Source organism: Lolium rigidum, unplaced genomic scaffold (assembly GCF_022539505.1).
Source record: "Lolium rigidum isolate FL_2022 unplaced genomic scaffold, APGP_CSIRO_Lrig_0.1 contig_36984_1, whole genome shotgun sequence".
NCBI classification, from domain to species: domain Eukaryota; kingdom Viridiplantae; phylum Streptophyta; class Magnoliopsida; order Poales; family Poaceae; genus Lolium; species Lolium rigidum.
In genome coordinates, this window is record NW_025900371.1 from 114,734 (window position 1) to 123,697 (window position 8,964).

Sequence of the window (8,964 nt, forward strand, 5' to 3'; positions counted from 1 at the left end):
ACTCCTGCTATGAGTGTATATGATGATCACACAATACAATGTTGCTCCTAGAGCTGTGTCCGGCTGCTCCTGGGAGGCTAAGGAAGACGATAGTCTCTCTCACAGGGCAGCGCTAAGGGTGGAAGTGGAGTAAGAGTGATCGATCCCCTGCACGAGAGGGGGTAGTGCGGCTTATATAGGCACCGGCACTTTACATAAAAGACCCTATAGTCTACTGGCCGGCTTGGCCGGCTCCGGCTTCCGCTCCTTCCCGAGGCACTGACGTCAGTAGCCGTTGAGGCCTCATGGCCTGTCCCATCCGGCTGCCGAAGTCAGAGGTATGGAGAGGAAGTGTCCCTGTCGCCATCAAGCACTGTAGCCAGTACGGATCGACGTACGCCATGATGGCCTGTCCGGTGCGTGGCACTATTGCTCCACAGTGCCCCGCGCTTTACGGGAGATGAAGTCAGCGTGGACTTACGAACCCGGACCACCTACCCGGTTCCTTCTAGTGCAAGACTCGCCAGCCTCGAGTCGGTCTGAGGTACAAACCCCCAGTCGGATATGGCTTGTAGAAGCCGGCCCAGCTACAGCATTGGTGGCCGTAGCCAGGCCGACTAGGACCTAGAGCCAGCCGGCTTCCGTACCAGCCAGCCACGGCTCCAGCCGGCTGCTCCTCAGTCGGCCTTTGCCGCGAGCCAGCCAGTGGCCAGCCGGCTGCTCCGCGTCCATTGCCCTACCCGGGGTCTTCCCCCCGACAGCTCTCCGGCGAGGCTCCGCCTCAACCTCCTCCCGTTCCCCTTCTTCTCGACGCTGCCCTGCACCTGCTTGAGCCCCCACGGCTAACCCTAGCCCTGTCTTGTTCAACAGGATATGCAAGACGAGCAGTGCGCATCAGGTTATAAATAGCATGCATGATTCAGTTCTTGTTTCAGAATACACATGCATCAAGCAGGTTACCAAATGGCAGATGTTTCAGCTCTTCTAAAAAGTCTGAAACTCATTTAAACAGATTGAAGCTTCAGCTTTTGCAAGTCGATCTAAAATGTTCAGTGGAGTGAGATGATATAATGCTTCACCGCAAAAAGATGATATACTATTCTGAGATACTACATCATTTCAATTGAGCCAAAACTGTGAGGTACTTAAAATAATATTAATAACAACGTCTCAGATATAATCACAAATGCAATAGAATCTCTACAGTAGAACTTCTACTGCAGTATAAGATCAAACCAAGCAAATCAACCTCAGCTTCTTGATTAGAACCAAGCTAAAATAGCATGAACAAGCACGAGTAAGAATTCTTGGTACCACTTAACGAGTAATCTCCATGGTTTCAAGAACAAGCTTAATTAGGAAGGTACTGAGCTAAATTAGGAAGGTGTAATCTCCATGGTTTCAAGAAAATTTATTACAAGATGACATCGTCAGGATACACGAAATCATCTAACCCCAGAGTTCTATATGGTCAGAGTAACAAAGTTCAGATAAAGACCGCTAATACATCTGTAGAAAATAGCATATGGTTAAGTGGTTAGCATAGCTTCTTAGAATGTCAGAGATGTCAATAGCTGATTGTTCGGTGGTCTGTATTGGCCTGCTCGTTGATATAGAATGTACTTCTGTGCATTGATTGGCTGCTTTGCTTTTGGGCTTCCTGGTGATGTATTTTAAATTTTCAGAAAAACACATGTTATTTAAGACAATCTCTATGGTCATGGTACAAACAATTATGTTTGTTAAACATAATCTCTCTTGCAGACCGTGTTATACTCCAATAAATGGCATCTTGTTTTCTAACTTATATAACATGATTTTTAGCGGGTCCAGGGGCATTAGCAGAGGTTTTTACAATTAGTCATGTCATCAATTTGGCAACAGGATGAAGAAATGGATGCGTCAGTAGCAGCAGCCAAGAAAACAACAAATTTGCTATGTGTTGATATGTGTTCAAAAGCATTAGGAGTATGGTTACTGCCCTTTGACCAATTCACTAAACTGTAGTGCTGTTAATCTGTTATAAGAAACAACACAGGAGCATCTGGCACGACATTACCTCAACCAGCCGTTACGCATCCAGTAACGGAAGCGGAAGGACGGCTACCACGAGCATAAAGTGGTTGGGGGAGTCATCGGTGTGGGTACCGAGTACGATCTCGTGGGAGCGGGCGGCGGCCAGGGACTCCGACGGAAGCCACTGGATGGTGAGTGAGAGCAACTCCAGTGGGTGGGAGTTGACGAGGTTGTAGAGCACCTGCGAGTTCTCCTTCCATTTTAGGTTGAGGCAGAGCCTCGCCTGGGACGGCCGGCATCGGCCGGGGCGGCAGCAGTCAGCAGCTCAGGCCAAAAGGGGATCATTGATTCATTGGAGAGAGCCAGGGAAGGGAATGGCAGTTTTGCAAAAACGCCCGCCTTTAGCTGGGTATTCTTATCTCCCTGCTATGTTACCTGACTGTGGGTCCCACTCAGCACCATGTCAACAAATATTACTCTACGTCGAGAGCGGTGACCGTGTGTGAAGCTCCAATGCGTATTCAGTGACCGTAAATTTGTATTTCCATTGTACGATGACCAAACTGATTTTGCTTAACAAGTTCCATGACTACTGATGGATTTAACTCAAAAGCATTTACACCATCTTTTGATATAAAAAGAGGTGGGATCAAATCTGAACCTGAAATTCGAATTACCCTAACAATTTAGGTTGATCATGTCAATCCACATACCGACTCCTTTCGAACACCATATCCACTTCTCGTTGTTTGCTCTATTCCCATATCTTGAGGAAGGCAAAGGCCTTCAAGTAGTGGAGTGAACTAGAGGTGGCGGTGACGATGTTTCCAAAATAGAGAAGTGTCACGATGTATGGTTCACTCCAGTGCTTCGGTTTTTGTCCAAAATAGAGAAGTGTCACGAAGTATGGTTCACTACAGTGCTTCGGTTTTTGCTATCCCGATGCAACGCACGGGCACATTTCCTAGTATGGTACAAAGAGCAATACACTCAAACGCCCATATGGGAGATAAGCTCACCATTCCTATGAAAAAGCTGAGCTGACCCAATTCAACTCATTCCATCACAAACATAGAATTGGAACCAACTCATTCCACCTAGTTGGTAAAAATAAACACAAGAATGGAACCAACACATTCCAGTTGAACGGAACCATGACATTACATTTTACCTGGGCGAAATGCAGACCCTAAGATCTTAATTGTAGGTCTCAGTGTCTCACATGCATATATGTGCTGGAGGCATTGAAGTAACCCACTCAAGTCCATAACATCGAATACTTGATATGCAACTTAACCTAGCTGTTAAGTTAATCTTGTCTCGACTGTCTGCAGGACCATCAAGGCACTACGCAAAGAAAGTGCCTATATTATCTTAATAGCTCAACAGGGATCCTAACATATTCAACCATTCAGTGCAGACTTGAAGTGGTTGTCATCGATAGTTGGATAAAGGTTGCCAATATCAGCAAGATGTTGAACAGTTGACCTGTGAAAGAAACAGGATTATGAAAAAAGAATGTCAAATGCAATTCAGAGGAAGAGATGAGAACGGGTGATACCTGGCCACTGCATCTGATAGTTTAAGACGGCTAGCAACCTCATCAACACTTACTCCATGCTCCATGTTTCTGTAGGAACACAATTTACTTATTATTAGTTCATTACCCATTCTATAAACGAGAGGAAAGCTAACAATATTAAGGCAAATAAAGTACAAAAACTTATGTATGCAACTACCATGATCATGGGAGGGAGGGGGCAGAGGGACCAGTACTACAAATTACAGGAAAAAGACACTAACACTAAGCATAACATGATACTGCAACTTTCTTCCACCAAAGACATGCATACTCAGGAGCATTTATGTATGCATTAATGTTAATAAAAAATCCAATGCACTTAATAACACAATGTGAACATCATTCATAGTAACTTACCCAAGTACTGGGTCATGAAACACACTCATGACCAAATCAGTTAACTCTTTTCCAGCAGTATTTCCAGATGCAGACTGAACAATGAAGAGCAAAAACATTAGATAATAATTTGAGAGATCTAGTAAAATGATGATATAGTACCCAAAACCACCTGATTATTAGGAAGTGGAGCTTGGTTCCATGTTGATGTACTAGCATTTGCTTGGGGCTGAGACGCCAACCTCTACCAATATAAAAAATCCAAATAAATAAAGCATCATAAGAAATCATAAATATTATTCAGTTTGTAAAAACTAAAATCCTAGAAATGGCATGATAGTACCTTAGCCTTGGCAAGATCCAGATGCACATAAATGCAGTACAGAAAGTGATGTGTTATATCATTGTAGTTGGTTACAAGCCTGACAAGAAATAGTAAGACTAATATAAGAAAAATGTAGCTACATATATCAAATGGGCACAAAATATTCTCATAGTCCAGGTTAGCAACCTTTATCACCCCAGAAAATCTTGCTATTGCTTTTAAACACATCATATAACAAAATACTTTCAATCTAATATATCAATGCATTTGCATGAGAAAGAATCAAACATTAGATTAATCTTTACAACATCTTATATCGATACATTGGTTGCTTGTACAGTAATCACATGCTTGTGCATGCATACTGCAATATTTTATTATTCCCTATTCATAGCAGAGGGAAAAGCTGTATAAATACAAATCACTTTATGATTTATAAAGCAAGAGGACTGAAGTAGTCACATAGTTCAATAAAGACCAAATATTTATCCGGCAAACTTCGTTAAAATTCTAAGGCTCGGTTCGCGGTTGCTGAAGTGCACCGTTCTTTACTAATGTAATACATATTTGCTGTTTCTAAGGCAACCCAGAAAACATTATTTCTAAGTCAACCAAGTTGCTCTGGGACCTAGAGTTGCACAAAAACTCTTGTGAAACTTCATTTGTAGAAATGTGCATTGCACATCTCCAAACCTGAAGTTGCATATCAACTTAAGAAGTGTAACTATCCAATTTCCATTCGATAAAGGATCAATGATTGCTATATTCAGGCTTAGATATAATAATTTCTCAAGTTGACTAAGATATAGTCACTCTTTAGTCTATAATCTGCAATGGAAAAATAACGACAACAGCAGGAAAAAGGTGGTTCCCAAACAGTAAAATAGGCCAAAACATTTGGCCAAATGGTAGTTCCATAAGGCCCTCCACAACGTTGTAAAATTTCGGTGCCCAAAGGATTTGGGGCTCCGATAGCCCGTGCCCGCACGCTGTGTGGCCGGTGCCCCAAAAAAAGTTTCAAGGCATCGGAGCACGTAGACTAACCGATGCCCAATTCTTCAAGCCAATAAAATAGTATTATCTCTTAGCTTTCAGATGTAAATTCCTTCTCTCTCTTTTTTTCTACACAGCAGTTACGTGTACTTGTTTAACAAATGGGTCCCAGTATCTTTTCCCCATCGATGCCCTACGTTGTGAGAGCGGTGCCTCAAAAATTAACCTGGGCATGGGTGATGAGGTGGCTACCTTTTCAGGTTTCGGGCACCGATGACGCTGTGGAAGGCCTAATCCACCTCAATGTCAACCACAGCATAACAGGCAAAAACAATTATGAACTATCCTAGAACAAAGATTAAAGTGCTCACCGCACGGAATAAGCAACCACGTGACGCTTCCCTTGGAAGCCTTTCAGACCACCATTGACAATAACATAGTCGCCATCACTTGAAAAAAAGGTACAAAGATCTCAAGTTTGTTGCATACAAAACTGATCTTCCAACAAATGAAAGTTAACTTTTAACACTTACTTGACTAGCTTCATTTCCTCAGTGTCAGACGTCTCATTTTCCCTGAAAAATAAATAAAGGCCAACATATATATGATTGATGGTCCAAAATTTTATAGAAAGACCAAATAAATACATGAGACATCTCACCAGCGATTCACTTCTATCCTGCCTGTACCATCATCAAGAACAAACGTTACATCTGTGACCCGCTCGTTCTTATTCAACATGCGTCCTACAAGCCTAACCTGCAATTCAGGGCAATTAAAACAATCAGAAGAAAGGAGCTGCTCTTGGTAGGGAGCAAAGTACGCAAAGAAAAACCCATTTGTAACTACACAGAAATAGCATAAGACAAACTGCAGTTGAGCCTATCTAAAACACCGTTCGTTTCACAAAATTTCAAGGCGTGTCGATACATAAGCACGTAACTGCACAATTCGTGCACTTGTACTGCAGCCAGCCCCAACCTGATTGAATGGTTGAGTCAGGAGTGTTTGTTAGCAATTAGGGGCCATGTGTATGTCAATTGGGGTGCCACAGTGCCTAGTTGTCATAGGTGTTTAGCAGGGCAGAGCCATGGCATGTAAAGGAGAGCCATTGGTGTAGGTCATTTAGTCATAGGTGGTGGATGTGGGCAGTGAAAAAGATGGAATTACAAAACTTGGGCAGATTCAATATGCACACTAACGAAGCTAGTGTTTCTTTCCCCATTTCATAGCCAAACCAACACGCCTGGCCAGTGTCCTATGTTGAAAATTTTAATCCAGTTGCCTACAGGTACGATAACAGATCCGGTTCCTCTTGGTGATACTTTTGGAGGAGACAGGTTTTAGTCCCCAGGAAGGCTTCGGTCGGCTCTGCTAACTCGAATGCAAATCAGAACCTTTCGCATTTCACTGCAAGCATACAAAATCGAATCGCTGCTCCAAAGAAACGTTTTTTTTACAGTACAAGATTATTAGGCAGCGCGTGAAGTGGAGAGGCGAGGCGATGCGAGATCCGTACCGTGGACACCTCCCAGCCATTGACGGCGAAGCTGGACTTGTCGTCGTTGGTCTGTGACGCGTCCATGAGCTGCTTGACGGTGAGCGGCATCAGCGTCTGCGCGCCGCGACCCTGCGCAGGAAACGAAGGCGTGATGAGATTTGGGCGCAAAGCAACGGGGGATTGATTCGGAGGGGTCGGGAGGTGGTGGTACCTTGTTGAAGCCGCCGCCGCCGCCCTCCGGGGTGTTGGTGGTCTGCGAGGGCATGAACCCGCCGCCGCCGAAGAGGTTGTTGGCGCTCGCGGCGCCGGCGTTGCCGTCGTACTGCCCGCCGCCGGCGTCGTAATGGCCGCCGGCGCCGTACATCGCGGGGTCCGGTGGTAAACCCTAGTCTTGCCGAGGAAGGAGGAGGGGAGGGGTGAGGGCGGGAGAGGAGGCAGGGAGAAGGGGGCTTTGTATCGTGTGGGGGAAGACCGCGCCGCTCCGGTTACGAATTTTTGGGCCGCCGCGCGCGTCCGTCGTCGGTATGGGTATGGCAGAGCGGCGCGCGGCCCGACGATGGTTTGGCAGAGGCAGGTCGCCGCGTGGATGGGGCCGTGGTGCGGCGGAGCAGCGTCGGGTCAAGTCGGGAGTAAGGGCCTGTTTGCTTAACTTTGACAAGTGTGACAGCCATAAAAGTGTAGTTAGGATTTTGGAAGCCACAAAGTATGGTAAAAGTTAGCAAAAATTTCACTCTATGACAAGTGGGCCATATGAATAGTAAAGTGTGGCAACTCTAATGTGTGACAAGAACCAAACACATACCAAATTGCCAAACTTTGGCTTGGCAAAGTGTGGCTGGAAACCAAACAGGCTCTAAAATACGCAACTGGCTGAGTCCGATTTACATAGAAATAACTCTTTTCTGAAAGAAAAACACAGACTGACCCTCCAGCGAAACTATTTTACATCTAACCTTTTTGTGTGGCGTCCTTTCCACCAGCGCCATACCTCACTGTGTGTCGCTCATGCGGGCGGCGCCACTCGCCCATCCGATGTGGCGCGGTCGACGCTGATGTGTGCTCGAGTCTGGTGTGGCAGGATCTGTGGCGCCGCTTCCATCGGCGCCAAACATTGAAAGTGTGTCGTCACTCTGAAGGGTGCCACACATCCACTTATGTTTGCCCAGAACATAATGTAAGACAATTCCCCACGGACTTAGCCGTTTTGGCGATCCTGTTTGTGTGACGCCCTTGGCGTCGGCGCCACACTGTATAGTGTGGGGCACCACACAAACAGGGTCGCCAAAACGGCTAAGGACTAAGCGTCCGGAGCCCCCGGATGTTTTCGACATATATGTTGATATAAGTTGACATGTGTGGCGCCGACGCCATGGGCGCCACACAGTGCAGTGTGGCGCCTATGCCATGGACGCCACACATTGACTTGTGCTAAACCATGAAAAATTCTACCATATTGCAACAGTTTTGAATACAACATTGCACAGAATATGTACGACACGGCATAGTGGTTCAAATAACACATAAGGTTCGACGACATCAAGGTTCCAATTACAATAAGGTTCAACGACATCAAGGTTCGAGAAGATCAAGGTTCATACAACATCATGGTTCGACAACATAAAGGTTCGACAACAGGAACATAGCCAAAGGGACATCACTGTGTGGCAAAGGCTCCCTCCTCCCTCGCCTTCTTCTTCTTAGATTCTTCAGTCAGTTCTTCCTTCTCCCTTATGTCACGAGCCAATTGAACCACCGAGTCGAAAAAATGGTGGCGCTCCTCCCTCTTTGAAGCTTCCGCTTGAGCTCTTTCCTCCTTGATGCGCTCAGCCTCCTTAGCCACCTCCTCTAGGTGCATCCTATTGGCCCTCTCCCTCGCTATTTGAGCAAGTTGCCAGTTATTCTGGAATTTTTCCCTCCATAGACGGTCCCGTTCGGCCTTGATCTTCTCATTCCTCTTCTTCTCGCTCCATATGTATTCTTGATACTCCCTTTGCATACGGTCACGCTCGGCCATCTTGTTCTCGTGCTCCTCCTTCTCCTTCCTCGCAACTTCTTCCTTCTCCCTCTTCCGCACCGTCCTCACAGCTTCCTCCCAAACGGACTCTTCCTTCTCATTGCCCTCCCAAGCCTCCTTCCTCTTGGTGGGTTGAGTTGCCATACCTGAAAACAAAATTGAAAAAACCAAAGTTAGTCACGGAATAGGAAAATAGAACGTACAATAAAATTAATATA

The 8,964-nt window shown here is 45.5% G+C and overlaps 1 protein-coding gene across 1 annotated transcript; it reads right to left on the reverse strand.

Annotated features, from left to right (window-relative positions):
* Positions 1 to 3,067: 3,067 nt before the first annotated feature.
* On the reverse strand, positions 3,068 to 7,276 carry LOC124681234 (replication protein A 32 kDa subunit B-like). Its single transcript, XM_047216170.1, has 10 exons — positions 6,944 to 7,276; positions 6,751 to 6,861; positions 5,893 to 5,990; positions 5,765 to 5,806; positions 5,603 to 5,680; positions 4,257 to 4,335; positions 4,086 to 4,157; positions 3,935 to 4,008; positions 3,557 to 3,625; positions 3,068 to 3,483 (listed from the first exon to the last, which is right to left on the reverse strand). Exons 1-10 carry the CDS (start codon positions 7,094 to 7,096, stop codon positions 3,399 to 3,401), a joined length of 861 nt encoding a protein of 286 aa, XP_047072126.1. The 5' UTR covers positions 7,097 to 7,276; the 3' UTR covers positions 3,068 to 3,398.
* Between the last annotated feature and the right edge of the window lie 1,688 nt (positions 7,277 to 8,964).